The sequence below is a fragment of the Chamaea fasciata genome, unplaced genomic scaffold (genome assembly GCF_029207755.1).
Source record: "Chamaea fasciata isolate MVZ Bird 193981 ecotype frontalis unplaced genomic scaffold, bChaFas1.0.hap1 SCAF_1, whole genome shotgun sequence".
Taxonomy (NCBI): domain Eukaryota; kingdom Metazoa; phylum Chordata; class Aves; order Passeriformes; family Sylviidae; genus Chamaea; species Chamaea fasciata.
In genome coordinates, this window is record NW_027094086.1 from 39,677,081 (window position 1) to 39,693,641 (window position 16,561).

Here is a 16,561-nt window from a genome sequence, read left to right on the forward strand (position 1 = left end):
TAGGAATCTAATTAACACTATAATTCTAATAAAACAATTCAGCAGTAGGCACTTACTAAACTGGATGTCAAAACAATTAAAAACCCAGGATATTAGCAAACTGTTCTCTAAAAGAATACAGTAGTTGCCAAAGTCCTATGTGTTGCCCCTATTTCTTTTTAAATAAAATATTGGAGAAGCAGATTTTCTGCTACTAATATTGAAAGTACATTCATAAGACAAAAAAAAATCTTTTTCTTTTCTAATAGTCAGAACCCAACAGCAGACTGTGAGCAGAGATTATAATTGAGATATTTTAGGAAATAAATCCATGTATGGACATAAATTAAAATAATTACAATATAGTGCTGTCTTCTGTATATAGGCATAGTTCTGAGAAATACACAGAAATTAAATTTAGAAATTCTCTCAGTTCTTTACTGATTTTACTTTTACCCCAACAAGTGCTGTGGTAGTTATCTAATAAAGTTATCTCACAGAAATCTAAGACTCTCCTTGACAATGGACATTTCGGCACTAATTTTTTCAAACTTCCTTGTTCAGTGAGTGGAAGTCTAATTCATAAGACAAGAATTTTATTTGTAGTGGTCACCTAGAAACACTTGGTTTACTTGCATTCTTTTTTTAAGTGGAATTTTTGTTTCTTGTTGAAACTTACTGATACTGAGTTGATGTTTCAAAGTGGGATTGTGGTTTCAGAAACATCATAGACTGCAAAAGTCTCATGGAAATTTATGTAACTTATTTTTCACTGATTTTTCAATTTTTTACTACCTGTTCTGTCCTAAATTTGGAACAGAAGTCAGAAGCATGATCACAGAGGTTCTCCCCACCAATCTGCTTTGTATTGCCCATGTGGAGCCTTTATTGCCATGGGGGTGTGTTCTTGTACAGGAAATAAATAACACTGGCACTGGTCTACTGTAATTATCTGGAAGATAAATTCTGTGAATGTTTCCAAATTCTTGCCTGTCTAGCCAGATGTGTTCTGAGCAGGCGATAAGTGACACAATGCAGTGCTAACCCCTGCACATATAAGATTACATTATGGTGCCATTACCTTATTTCTTTGAAATTTTCTTCCTTTGGTTAGAGATGTCTGAAGTTTCCTCACACCCGTGTCCCCTCTTTTGCCATATAGAGTGAGATAAACATTTGCAAAAGTCTCTGCTCCCCAGCGGTCACCAATATGTACAGAAACAACGTATTTATAGACTGTAAATAAAATTGAAAATTTAATTAAGCTGATTAAGTGCAAGGTGTACTTAAAATAAAACAGCAACACAAAATATTTAATAAGACTTTAGCTTTCTTTTTATTTCTGCAGCTACAAAAAAATCTGCTACACAGTGAATGAAATAAACAGGTTACTCCTCATGAATCTGATCTCTTCATGCCAAGCTCAATGAAGACTTTCTATTCACTTTCTTAGAAATTTGAAGGAAATTAGACTTGGACAACCTAGATTTATGAATCTAGGCAAATTCCGTCCAATTCTGTTTTATTGTGCAAGATCTGGAAAGAACTCATTTGAGTTAGTTGACAAACTAAACTAAAAACTAATTAAAAACTGAATTATCTTTGAAATAGATAATGATTAACACGGGTAAAAGAATAAGAATAAGGTTATGCAAATTTAAATAAGAAACAGATGTAACACAGCATCTGGATGCATGACATGACATATAAGTTTAAAAAAAACTACAAAATGCACTTATTAATGTAAGGAAGAAAACTATAAATTCTTTGCCTCTATATTGATCCTGTATGAATGAATTTCTACAGTCAGATTAGATTTTCTTCCGAGGAAGATCATTTAATTGCTCATGTTCAGACTCATACAAAAAGAATAACCAAAATTTTTCAAATGTCATTTCTAATGTACAGTCCTGCAGAGTTAATATTTAACTAATGTAACACTATACTTTCTTTTAAGGTCATGAATAGGTTTGAGTATTCAGGGACCAGAAGTTCTGGAACTTTAGTTTAGCAAAGCAATCATGTCCCTAATTACTTTTATCTCATGTGTAACTGCTAACATTACTGAACAAATGCAGGACCTCTGTAAGTCTTCACATTCCAAGGGCATCTCTGAGAACTCTCAGCATGACAAAAAAAGTAGTCCTTAGGAAAAAAATCCCCAACGTTTTTGTGCAATAAGGCTTACTTCTGATACTTACATTAGCAAGTGAAGCTCTTTTAAGCTAAATAGTTCAATAGACACTCTAGAACAAATACTTTTCATGTCTTTCAATGTGTTTGTTTCCCTAAAATGTCCAATTGTATTGTTCAGTTTTTCTCATTTAGAATCATGCAGAAGATAAGCAACCGTAAAATCCAATATGCAACTTAAGTGGAAAATTAAAATTTAAGTGGATTTAAGAATCAGCATTCTTGCCGTGCATATATAATGGCGGGTGCAACAGAGCCACCGAAGGTATGAAATCCAGACAAAGCACTATATTAAATCTGTGGCATTGATTTATTTTCAAGCAGTTAATTTACAGTGTTTATGTCTTCTTGGTGCTTTTACCTGGTAAAGTTTTCTGGTCCTCAGTGACTACAGGGAATTCTTTTACCAGCTCCTTATCTTCTCTCTTAGGAGTGGGCCAGCAGTTACACTCAAAGTTCAGTTCTTGTTTTGTATGCAACTCTCGTAAGTGGAAAGACTTCAGATGCCAGCCCTTAAAGCTTGGCACATCATCACAGCTGACTCGGATCTTGTATACATCCCCCAGATCTCCAGTCTCAACCTGCACCAAATAATATCATGAAGAAGAGGGTATTGTCAAGGTTGGTTCTCTTAGAGAGATTTTCCCCAATCCCAGGGTAGAATTTCTAAACTTAACAGTAAATAATGGAAAGGTTGAGTTCGAGGCTGGGATAAGCGTTATGATAGAATCAATCCTTTTTGTTTCATGGTGTAATCATGGGTGAGATTATCTCCTTTATTAGTATTGTAAGCATGATACTCTGTAAGCACACATACTGTAAGCATGATAATTTTAGAGTGACCCACAGTTAAAATTAGTAAGACCTGTGCATTCAGGCTCTTTAGACAAAAGGTAACACAGAAAGTTGTGATCCTACTGGATAAAGAGAGCATTAACTTACAATTAAAGAGTCTAATATCAGCAGTCAAGCGAGGTATTAATTTAAAGATCATTACTACAAGCCTGGAGTTGCGGAATTGTTAAGGTTGGAAAAGACCTTTAAGATAATCAAGTCTAATCATTAACACAGCACTGCCAAGTCCACCAGTAAACCATGTCCCTGAGTGCCACATCAACATGTTTGTAAATACCTCCAGGATGGTTACTCAACCATTACCCTGGTCAGCCTGTCCCAGTGCTTGACAACCCCACTGGTGAAGAAGTTTTATTAAACTCTCATTTGCTAAATTATTTCATCGAGAATGTAAACTACTTTATAACCAAATCCTCATTAAAGGAAAGGGACATTTCTGAATAAAAGTAAATCATTAATGTTACAGAAATAACTCTGTAGGACAACACAGCCCTGGTCCTGTACTACATGTGGAAATTCAATAGCTGGTTGCTGATCGTGGATAATGATCTGCATGACTTAAACACTGCATGATAAGTCTTCTGAACAGAAGGAAGTAATGTGGCAGCCATTCATTGGGCAACTATAAGACAGTATGGGAAGTGATTTTTGAGTGAAACAACTGAGAACTAGTAATTTTTAAAGGCAACAATTCTTTTTATTAAGTATCAACAATACTTAATACAAAAAATGTTGCCAGTGGCTTTGTTCTTCTCCCATACTGCTGCTTTTTTTCTCCCCCACACCAGTCACAACATGAGATTTGGTGACTTTCCAGGGAATAAATCCTTTGTGCACCCTACAGCATCACAATAAGAAACTGAAATTAGCCTTACACAATCATACCCTGGCTCTGGCAGCACCACCAGCAGATTGGCTCCTTAGACAGAGCACAGAACTCCTAATACATTAATTTATTCTGCTTCTCAACAGAGCTATGAACATGACAGCCCTTTAACTGCTGACCTTGCTTGCTTAAAGTCAATTCATGTGCATTTGCGCAGTGAACACATGTAGGAATGTATCAGCTACCTTATTCTAATTAGAGAGGTACTAAAATATGTGTTTTTGTAATTTTGAGAGAGTTGTACACCAGTTTTAATAACTGTAATGCACATAAGAAATAGTAGAATATCGGAGAATGAAGAGGAATAATTAATTGAAAATAAAGCTACCTGCCCAAACCATTTTACAGGAATTTTATGAATGGTTTATGATGCAGAACTTATGAAAAGAGGCCTTTGGTAGGAAGAAATTGTGCTTGATAGATTAAAAGATCCCTTACAGTCTGAATTTCTTGAGATATTATAAGTGGATGCCATGCCACTCCCACACAATTTCATGGCTCAGGGCATTGTTTAAGGAGCAGGGAAGAACTCCTTTCTGTTGCCTATATAACAGCCCTCGGCTGCTCAAAACACTCAGCTCCTGAACTGTAACTCCACAGTACTCATAAAAGCCACACAACAGTAGTTTTACACCAAAGAAGAGGGCACCAGACTTGTTCTCTCTCTCAGCCCAGCCTGCCCTGCCTGTCTCTGTGCCATGGTGCTTACAGAGATCAAAGTTGTCCCTGACTTGGACTTCACTCCTGCACTGTGAATAGGGAAATGCGTGGGCAGAATTTCACATCAAGATTTTTCATTCATGCTGTGTACTTTGCAAAGGATATCATTAGCTGTGTATCATTAGCTGTGGTGGACTAAGTGGATTAATTCCTCGCAAAATATGCATTCCACCTGATTAAACTTAACAGGAATTCTTTGGGTTCATTGAGAGGAGAGTGCACAGGTTCTTCACCCATATAAACTACAGTTCTTTCATAGACAATGAAGTAATTTCTTCTTTCTTCTCTTTCAGAGCCAGACTACTGACTTTTAAAATTATTTGCTGCAGATTTTTTTCTCACACATGGACCCCATGACTATATCACACAGCTACTCTAAATGCTTTGAACAACTTATTCTATGAAGCTCTCTGTTTGGGAGTTGCAAAAGTACAGAACTGGGTTATTTTTATGTGACAGGGCAAGCTGTAATTCACATTTCGCTTTGTCTTCTGCTACCCAAATTTGCAATTCACTAGGATTCTAAGTTGTCATAAATACATGTCCTATAATCCTTGTAGGAAATGCACAGAGGAGATTTATAGGAAAATAATTCCAGAATACAGGATAGACTATTCAGAAGCCACAATTTTCTGTTTTGTTTCTAGAATCACAATTTCAATTATTTCCCTGACTGCCTTTGAACCAGCAAGCACCGATAATCATAATGTTTATGATCCATAGAATAAAAACCAGCTATTTTCAATTGAGTGTATGAGATAGTTCACCTTTTCATCATGGATTTGTTTTTTCACTTGCAGTTGTAGCCAGTATTAGCCCTTTTGTTCAGATCCATCATTGTACCCAGCGCTGCCATTACATCATTCTTCTAATCCTTTTCTGACCAATTTAGTATGAGCAGTTTTCCTTTGGAATATGATATTCTATCTTTGATGCCAAAATTGTCTTTTCCCTCCACTAATGTCTATTAATTGATGCAACATGAATTTTGAAGCAGAGACAGACATATAATCCATCACAAAGTATATATCCAGTGAATGTCCTGGTTTTAAATTTGTTGAAGTATCCTTGCAAGAGGATACTTTACCTCATTGATTACTAGAATTTCCTAATTAATTTTTTCACCTTTATTTCTTCTGAATAGTTATCTCTAATATTCAGAAGTTGAAATCTTAGCTGAGTTGGCATGATTTGTCACATACTAAACACAATATGTTTTCCATTATATGACTGAAGAAGCATGGCTCTTAAAATAAGGAGCCACTGGGCTTCTGAAGATCTGAGAGACAGGTAACTGATAAAGATGATTAGACAATTTCATAACATTTTAAATCTTTTTCTCTTTAATGCACACAGGGCTTTTCAAACACATCATGCTTAGGGCAATTAAAGCCCTGCAAATTGTACTGTTAGGGTGCATATTTAAATGTAAGTTTTCATTCTTTTCCCTGTTAAAACCAAAAAAACCCAAACAAATCACACCCCCCCCCCCCCCAATAAATTATTCTAGTTAGGATTTCACCAACACATCCTAAAGTCCAATTGGACAGACATGTGTCATATACTCCAGAAATCCTTCTGCTTGCTGTTTGGAGCATCATCTCATACTGTGGAAAACACATGGATTATTGTAGTATGTGATTTGAAACTCTTTGTCACCTTCTTGATCCTTAGCACAAAACACATTCAGAATTTTTTTGTCTATTTACCAACAGTCCTACTTGAAGAGTGTTGTGGCTCATTGTGTACTACCTGTGCTAGTGTTTTGGGCAATAGTTTTGGGCATTCTAATCTCACACTCTGTCCCATGTGTTTTATGATTCTCTGGAGAACAGAATGTGCACAATACGCTAGGACTTTCCAAAGGCATACCCTGACAAACTTACTCTAATAGCAACCAAGAAATGAAGATGACTGTGAGAAAGATCTATATATTTTTCTAATTAAATTCATTCTTATTTAAGCGGCTCAACTACCACACTACACATTTCTGAGACCACTGAAACCCAATTGCACCTAAGACATGCTGCTATTTTCTCTCTTTTAATTTATTCTTTATGCTTGCTATGTGCAATTAAACTACACCTGTTCTTTCATAGGAGTTGAATGGACATATTTTGGATGGAATAATCATTCTGAATATGATACACATCTGTGCATATACTTGTGTGAGAACACCTGGAAAACCAGGAATTTATATGCCTTTCTGTCTTCAGTGTGCAATAAATGTATCTCTGAGATCAAAATTAAGCTTACTGTTTCAAAACTATGTGAGCTGCTTATGGCACATAACTTGTTTTTCTTTTTACTGCACTATATTATTAAGGATGTTTGTCTAGGACCAGGATCTTGGGGGGAGGTTAAAAGTTCATTTATTCCTGCTTGTTGGAAAGCTGAATTCACAGCTTGTCCTCCTTGTGATACCACGTTCATGCCTCCAGCCTGCTGCAACAGTGAGAAAACATTAGCAAAGTTTCTGCATTCTTCTGCATATTCTGAGTAGGAACAAAGAAAGGGAAAGCAAAAAGAAACTGAGTTTATTGGCTCAAGCACCTAAAGAGGTGTGAGGGTGTTTATGGAGATACTCATGAATCCCCAAATGCCCCTTTATACCAGAGCCGCTATTCTGTAAGCTGCACTGTAAGCAATGCAGAAAAGAGATAAAATGTCATGCACAGTAAATAATGCTCAGATAGTAGAAACTTCTTCATACAAAGCAATAAAAACAAGGACACAAATAGCTGTGGGGAAAATACAGGCACTAACCTAAAGTCTATCCAAAGTATGAGTAAGCAGTCAGAAAACTGCTAGGGTGGAAGGATACAATGGATAATGCACTGTGTACCAAGGATAGTAGACTATGAGGGACAACCATAACTGACACGCAGAAATACTAATTTCTCCTAGTGTGACACCCAATCATTGAAATTAGGCAGCCTTAACAAGGAATACGTGTCATTTGGGAAATTACCAACATGTTGGATGTAGCAAAGGTCTGCTTTAAGCAATGATGCCTGCCAAAATTCAGTCAGCTAGTGCTGCTGCTCCATGGATAGATTCTGCCTCTACTGACCTCTTCAGTTTAAGTTCATGGCATAGGATAGGAAGCTTGTTTTGTTGCTCAGTGTGTTTCCTGTGTGTTTTCTGATAAGCAGCTGCTTCCTTGTCTTAGGGAAACGCCATTTATCTTTTCATTTACTCCCTATAAAGTTCCTAAATTGCCTTAGCTTGTTATTTAAACTCAAAATTCAGCCTGGATCAGGTCATTACAATGAAGCTTTGACATAATTTTCTAAATGTAGTTCTGCCATTGTTTTCAGAATGTTTATTGCAGCCATTGAAAAGCCTTTCTGAGCTGTATAAAACTGCCTCAAATTGCAAACTATTTCTCCCATCTTCCTGGCTAGAAGCTGTACTTCATGCCTATCAACAGAATTGGCAATGACTTAGCCTAGAAAGCCAGGGCAGAATTTGAAGATTTAAAAGATGCCTCAGATGAATCCTCTCAAAGTAGCAGCACGTGTGTCAGGTGTATGGGCGGTCAGGACTGTGTCAGGGTTGATTTTAATACTGGCCATATATAAGCTATTGCTTCAGAGTTCACCAGTCCTTGATATGCATGAATGCATTCTCCTGTGATTTGTGATTATCCAGAAAAATCCTCTGCCTGCTGGCCTGAGAGACAGAATGATCCTGTGGAGAGTGGATACTACTTTACAAAGATGGAAATGAAGAAAAGAAAAGCTCACTTATGTCCCCTGGGAATGCTGCCCAATCCTTCATCTTCGGCATTCACAAGTAATTGTATATTGCCTTTTGTTTGAACTTCAACTCAGGAATCCTTAGGGAATTAGAAAAAATGCAAGATGAGCTGGTGACTGAAATGAATTACACAAATGTGTCCATGGAGCTGGCTGTAGTAGAACAGGACTAGCAGTAGGAGATGACCCAAGACCTATACTTACATCATTCCATCTTTGTAAATAGTTACATCATTTTTTACTAGACAAATTGACAGTATATATATAATGTTAATTATGTATACACACACACACATACACATACACATATATCTATATCTATATCTATATCTATATCTATATCTATATCTATATCTATATCTATATCTATATCTATATCTATATCCATATCCAAGAGGGCTATGTCATTTTAAGTTCTTTGTTGTACTGTATATTTCTGACTTACAATGAATTCATCAGTTGCTCTGGGGAGAAAGCACACATATCCTGGAGTTTGTGGAGAAAGCAGAAGCTCATCGCTTTTGCCCTTTGAGCCATAAATCACAAGGGTCCTTTTACACTCCTGTGGCTCTGGGGAATCTCCATCTGTTTTAACCTGCACTCTCCACTGTTGTGCTAAAACAGGAAAAAAACATTTTTAGCATCAATCTAAACCAATTAAACACTTTTAGGATCAATGATAGAGAGCAATGGCTGCCTTTGTTACTATCACAATGAAAAATTATAGATTACCATGCATTTACATCCCATTTACTATAAATAAATAGTTAATGATTAATTAAAAAAAATCTCTTGAAGATAAGTATAACTCAGACTTGGTAAACACCAGACAACTGTTGAAGTGGGTATGAAAACAGAAATTAACACCTAGGAAGCAGAAAAAAGACACTCTGCCTAGGGGGGCTTTTTGTATTCTTTGTAACAAAATAGTAACTTTAATTACAGTAATTATTTTTATAAATTTCAGTTCTTAGAATGTTCTTATGTAACATGAAAAGAATATTAACATTTTGAAAGACTTGTATGTAATACATTTGTAAGATCTGTTGGCTAATACATAACTAGCTAAACAATGAAACTTCAATTTTTTTTTTTTCTCAGATTTTTCTAACTTAATTTGTCATATCCAGTCTGCTCATTTGTTGGATCAGATCACTCATTAGGGTTGAATACAAAATTCAGGAAATTTTGAAGAGATGTTTGCACTGACCTCACCTCATGACTTGGGCCTTTTAGAGGTTGTTTTTGGTAAGTCACCTGTACTCATAACAGTGCTAGAAGTCCAGTATGCAATTGAGAAGCTATTCCAGGTGTGGGAAAAACTACAGTGTCTTAGATAGACAGTATAGTTTGGGAAGCTATTTAAGTGCTTGAAGGTATATCATCCCCTGAACAATTATTTGTTTGAAAAGACACTTGATCCTGCATGGTAAGAGGAACTTAACAGTGGAAACAAATTGAAAGCATTTGGTTAGACTGTAGCCAATACTGTGATAATCAGATAATTTTCTAATGGGACTGATATAAAGAGGACTATTTGGTGATTGTGTGTAAGCCCACAGTACAATATGCTGATAAAATGATTTTTAGAATCATTTAATTCAGAAATAAATTGGGTGTGACCTTTTCTTAGAATTATGTACTTTTTACCTGCCTTTTGTTTCCCTCTGTCTGCTTGAAGATGGAGACTAGATGAAAACCTGATCCGATTTCCTTGATTTATAATTTTCCTCTTTTTTCTTTTCTATTTTTTTTTAGCTAATCCTTTTTTTCCTCTTGTTAGAGAACCTGTTTCTGCCTTACATCTGAATGTTCCCTGACTCTTCTGGGCTCAGCTAGAAAACAGCAGGCAAATAATCATCTCACAGCCAGTCTTCTGAGTAACACACTAGCTGAAAGGATCCTTCCATCTGAACTCTTTTTTTAAGGTCATTTCCAGCCATGAGTCAGATGTAGTGTGTGGAAGATCCACACTTTGCCTAATGAGGAACTTTTGCTTTTTGATATATGTGCCAGCTTTGAGTTTTATCTCCTTGTGCCAGGTTGGCATGTGGTACTCTTCAGGGTGTCACACTTGGTGAAGTCAAGCATTGTTTGAGCTTTTGCTGTTCCTGAGCACTCCAAGGGTTTATGAGGAGCTTCAAATTTTTACAAAGACTCCCAACATAGCCCTGAATCTCTTATCCTGTCCAACCATGCCCTGTTTTGAAGGGTGTCCCAGGAACACGGCAGAGAGGAAATTAAGATAATTTTGCAGTTCTATATTTCCCAATAGGAGCTTTTTTTTTTTCTTCTCTTTGTAATATCTCTCTGCTCCAGGAGAGAGCAAGCCCTAAGTTAAGAGAAATCACAGGTGCATAACTGCCTGTTCCCTCCTCAAAGAGGCAGGATGTTCAGAGAAGGTATTTCAGGCAAGATGATTTATTTTAATTAATATCCATAATCGTTTTTTTAATTATTATTTCAGCAGGAAGGCTAGTTGGGAGTTTTCCAGGGAATAAATCAATGGTTACAGATTTAAGGCCTCTTAGTGTCTGTGATTCTTTATTCTCTTACACTTACTCTTGATGCTTCTACAGTTTGCTAAGTGAACTAACACAGACTGACTGCGTTTTCTTTCAGTTCAACAAATTCATTTAACCTGCTCATGCCAGAAGAATCAAAAAAACCTTTGTTTAATATTCTATTCACTTAAACATCTACTTGGCGAGGATGGCTACGTGAGACAGAAGATTGACGCCAAGTATTTATTATGTTCAGTGATTTCTGTATCTCCTTGGAAGAGAAGTTGTGGAAATGAGATAGCTGAGCTTCAATAGGTCATTTTCTGTGTTTCATATGTGTGGCCACATTAAAAAAGACTTTTCCCCTGATATCACTGGCCTGTGTTAACTTCCTTTCAGACTGATTAGTGTGTTAGCATGTTATTGTACTTTTACAGCTTATGTGTAAAGCTATAGACATTTACTTTGATACATCAATGTGGGAAGCAATAAAATGAATAGTAGGGGAAAAAACCAGAATTCTCTAGTCTAGAATTCTCTCTTTTCTCTAATTATGTAACCAAGAATCTGATTCTCCTTACAGAGATTTATCCAGATATATGTTTCAATTAGGGATCATTTCTTGACTTTCAGAAATTAAATGGGGTAGTCACAACAATTCCCCTGCCAGAAATTATTTGAACCACTACTCTGGAACCTAAAAGTTCCTTCAATAAAACTGAATATCAAGCCTGCAGTGACATCTGTACATAGAAATCTGGCAATGGCAAAACCTGAAGTCAACATTTAATAATATAATTCAGAAAGCTGAAAAGGGAAGGTTTATTTTCTGGGTTTTTAAAATATGAGCCATTTATGTATTTTTAAAGAATTTCCAAAACTGTTTTTACAATGCACTATTTTACTCTGTTGTTTTTCTGGTCTTAAGAGCTGGAATGACATTCACACTTTGCAAGATGTAGGAGTTGGTTGCTTATTTCCTGAAGATTGTAGAAATTTGTGTTGCCTTGAGGCAGAGCAGTCAATCTGCTTAATCTTTTCTTAGGGATTTCTGCCTCCATCTGGCAATGGAAACACACTGTTGTTGGTGTTGCAGGTCCATTCCCTTTTAAATTTGGGGATCCTGTGACTATTCTTAGCCCATTATCAAATACTTGCAAGGTAGGGAATAATTCCAAAACAAAATTAGTCATGGCAGAATTTACTGAATGTTTTATCTTTTCATATGAATTTCTTGTATGCCTTAATACCAAAAGTCTTGCACAACAGAAGAAAAGCCAATCAAGAAATATCTATTAACCAAACTCTACTACTGAACCACACTTTATTTACCACCCACAAAACCTCAGGACACCCTACAGGCATCATATTACAGGAAGCCAGCTCCTTTTAGCTGACTGCAGCAAGGATATAATTGGAACACACCTTGTCTCCGGCTTTGAGAAAATTCTTTCCTATGTGCTATTACAATACTTCATCTATTTTGAGGCAGAAAAGGAAAATAAATAGAGAAAACAGAAGGAAAAAGTAGTAAAATATCCCTACCATGTAGGAAACTTTTAGAGACTAACATAAAGTCGCATTCAAATCAACTTCAAATCCCTCAAATCAACTTCATTTGAGAGCTGAGAGCACCTATCTGCCTTCTCCACCAAGGCAACTTTCTCTATTTATCTTGCATCAAATATACAAGGAGGAATCAGAGGCATACAAATAAATCTATTCCTATGCCTGATTTGCCAGAGCCTCTTTGTAATGTACAAATGTAAAAAGGTTACTGAGAAAACTTGATATGGGCAGACTGCATTTTGGCAGAATCCATAGCCAGCAGCAGCAGTCACAGGGATCTGGGATTTATGCTTCATTAGAGCTGGCATAATGCCAGCCTGGCTGAAGAAAGACAAAGAGCCCTCAAGTAACCTACCTAGCAATGATGATGTTCAAAGTTTTCTCTTTGGCTAGGTGGTCGAACAGGTTACTAGCCTTGTCCAAAGTGAATGAGATTTCTGACCTCCAGAGCGACTTATAAAGTAATTTGGTCTGTAACTGATGCTTTAAACCTGACCTAAGCACATTGATCTTACCCTGAATATCAGCAAACACTGAATTATGCCAATCAGCTTTTTATGACTTTCCCTGAAGCCCATTTGAAGAGTGCAGCTCATACAGAATATGACCACATGAGTGCCTAAAACATTGGCTCCCTAACATCAGAACTTCCACTTGCCTCTTATTCACTAAATATATGTTACATGGAAACTCTTCCCCTCCACTCTAAAGGGGACTGCTTATCACTATTCTACCATGTAAAATCTTCACTGGTACAGATGCAGGGAGAATCTAAGGGAATTAATTTTTCTCCCAGGACTCTGCATCTCTGGAATGTTCTCTTACCAGCTCTGACATTGACAGAATGACACAGAACTGACTACAGGATATCTTTACAAACCGCTTGTGATTGTTACCGCCCCACAAAGCTCAATCGTGCAAGGTCTGAGATCACTGATATGACAACACAGATTAAACTGTGAAAAATCAGTCCCGGTCATCATCTTTTTTACATTAGGCATAAAAGACCTATCTCAGTTCCTCACAGGAATGAGCCCATGGGTAAAACAAAGATGGCTGAAGAGCAGCTCAAGCTAAGCTGTCCTGTAGCTAACTGACAGATAACTTCCTAAAAATGTTTTCCTATTTTATAACCTCTTTCTTCAGAAGCTATGACCTCAACAGTGTCTGGATTCTCCTGGACACCTTGACAGTGTGACATTTCAAAAGCTGGTTAGAGAAAGAGCCACTCCTTTCTCCTCATAATCAATATATTGAGTCTGATCGCTCTTGATGCACACAGGCAATGAGCAGCCTGTGCATCTGTGCCTACTTACTACAACATAATGAAGAATGAAAGTGTGTTGGAAAAAAATTTGAATTGGTGGTAAAATATAGTCTATTTTCTGAACATAAGGTGAAACAGATAGTTGTCTCTCAGAACTGTGCACTTAGCAGAATGTGGAATCCAATTCCAAGTCGCTGGTGAAAATCAACTTTCTCTATAAGAAAGTCTTTACTTACCCGAGTTCATCCTTCTCCTCTTGTCAAAGTTATGTTTTTGTGGAATAATAAAGCTGTTGGCTAAACTGTTTGATTGAATGCAAATGATTCAATTTTCACTGAAACTGGAACTAGATTGAGAGACTAGGACTCATCCCACAGAAAGCAAGAGACAAATTGAAACACTACTTTTTTTAGTTTAGTTTCTCCCATAAAATTCCCAGACACAGTTGTGCAGAATAGCCATTTACAGTTAAATGCTCATAAGAAAATACGTGTGTCAGTCTGCTTCTCTTTTCTGGTTAGGAAGAAACATGGAGATAGTGACTACTGCATTACAGGGATGAGACTGTCTTTGTAGATATGAAAACAGAAAGCTGGTTGGGGAGTTTTTATTAACCTCTTTTTATTAATTCAAGCAGATTTAGCCAACTGAATGCACTTTGGCTTCACTGGAGGATTTGGAGTATAAGCTTGTATTATTTCTGGCTACTTCGGAATTTTGACCTGAAAATGCTTCCACTGACACTTCACAACACATTTTTCAACTTGTTGATGTTTGCTAGGGGACCTGTCCCCAAGTATTAAATGACAGTGTCACTGGGGTAAACAAAACAACACTTGAATCTCTTCTCAGAGGAATTCCTGGTTGATTTCAGGACAGAATAATAGAAATAGGAAGAAAACCAGAAATGGTTTATGGTTTTTCTCAATTCCTTATAAAGGTCTAGTCCTTCCTGTAGACTACTGCCAGCCAATTCATCATTCTCTCTCACAGCTCATATACAAGAAAACACACATACAAATGAGGTCACTTGCTCACATATTTCTAGCAATATTGATTTATATTCAAACAGCAAAAACTATGGCATAGAAAACACTAGATGGAAAACAACTCTTACCTTTAAGGAATGTCTTCATTGAGCTGCCATCCTCTAAAATATGAGCAGGAAAAATAATTGTGAGCTAGTTTTATTATTACTTTTTTTCTTAAGTTATGGTCTTATCTGGAAGGGTTCTTCAGTAATAACTAGACATTAAGTATATACTGTAGTGCTATAACAAATTTTCTTTAACAAAATACTTACTATTGGCAGTTAGCTCCCTCTCTGTTTTTCCATCATCTTGATATTGATCTAACCATCTTTCATTGCAAAAACAAAAATAATAAGATTAATAAAAACTATTAGCATAGTATATATATCATCTGACCATTACCTTTTGTCTCCAATAGTATTTTTTATGCACCTTCTATCAAATTACAGCTTGAAACTACTTCCAAGATCAAATTTTCACTTATACCTTCAGCACAGTTGGCCTTACTCATAGAAGAAGAATTTGGTTCAATTTGCTCCAGGCAAGGAAGAATTTTCATGGTAGCTCTATGAAGTGAGGTAGTACTATATGGAGTCCATTATATGAAATAGTAATTATTTATTGGTTCAGAGACTCAGTTGTACATGTAAGGGAGTGATAAAACCTACAGTGGGTAGTCATAGTCATCGTACTTAAAATTATATATAAAACCTGCAGGTCTGGAAGTTTCTAAAAATTTTGCAGATCTCCAGCAACAAACTGAACTTTTGTTCTTTACTTTTCTTTTACACTGATGAAATTAAGGAGCTTTTCTGCAACAATCATTTCACTGCAAACATACATTCATACTCCTTCAGTTGAATCCCCTTGCTCACATACTATTTCCCAATCTTCAACAACCTCACTTATCTAAAAATAAATAAATACATGCTCACTAGCATCTATACTATTGTTGATGTAGTTGTTTAAACCCAAGGACTTATAACACATTTCATTTCTTGTATGTAACAAAACTCTATGAATAAATCTCTTATGCATGAAGTCTACACTCCACTGTATTTCAACTCGTGTTGCAATAAATAGCTTGATTAACTTTTGAGACCTATCTCCTCATTCCATCCTAAGAAACAAAAGATCACTAGCTGTTTCTAAAAGTAGAAAGCAATTTCTGACAAAAACTGGACACAGGATCTGAGATGCAGCCTCACCAGTGCTGAGCACAGGGGGCAATCTCTGCCTTGGTCCTGCTGGCCACATTAATGCTTATCCAAGCCAGGATTCTATTTGACTTCTTGGCCGCCTGGGCACACACTGGCTTGTGTTCAGCCAGCTGTTGACCAGCACTCCCAGATCCTTTTCCATCAGACAGCTTTCCAGCCACTCATCCCCAAGTCTGTAGCACTGCATGGGGCTGTTGCCACCCAAGCACCTCTCCCTTCAATTCCCTTGTGTGGATCACATCCAGCCCAATAGACTTGTATATGTCTAAGTGCTGCAGCAGGCCACTGACTATTTCCACTTGGATTGTGGGGTTCATTCTGCTTCCCACTCCTTTCCTCTAGCTCAGGGGGCTGGCGATGAGGAGAACAGGTATTGCTGTTGAAGACTGAGGGGAAGAAGGTATTATGTTGGTCAGCCTTTCCTTCACCTCGTGGATATCTTCCCTACTCTGCTACCTCACCAAATGTGTTAGGAGGTTCTCTTCCATGGACTCCAGGAACCTCCTAAACTCCTCCTCTGCTGTATTTGTAGTCCCTTATGAGAACAACAGTTGTGAGACTGTGAGACTTCTTCCA

At 36.9% G+C, this 16,561-nt stretch overlaps 1 protein-coding gene across 1 annotated transcript in view; it reads right to left on the bottom strand.

Annotated features, from left to right (window-relative positions):
• Positions 1 to 16,561, bottom strand: part of RP1 (RP1 axonemal microtubule associated) — a 162,622-nt gene that overhangs the window by 65,666 nt on the left and 80,395 nt on the right. Inside the window, 5 exon segments of the mRNA XM_066181257.1 lie at positions 1,061 to 1,215; positions 2,534 to 2,753; positions 8,840 to 9,009; positions 14,852 to 14,884; positions 15,038 to 15,093. Of these exon segments, the coding sequence (XP_066037354.1) occupies positions 1,061 to 1,215; positions 2,534 to 2,753; positions 8,840 to 9,009; positions 14,852 to 14,884; positions 15,038 to 15,093 (634 nt within the window).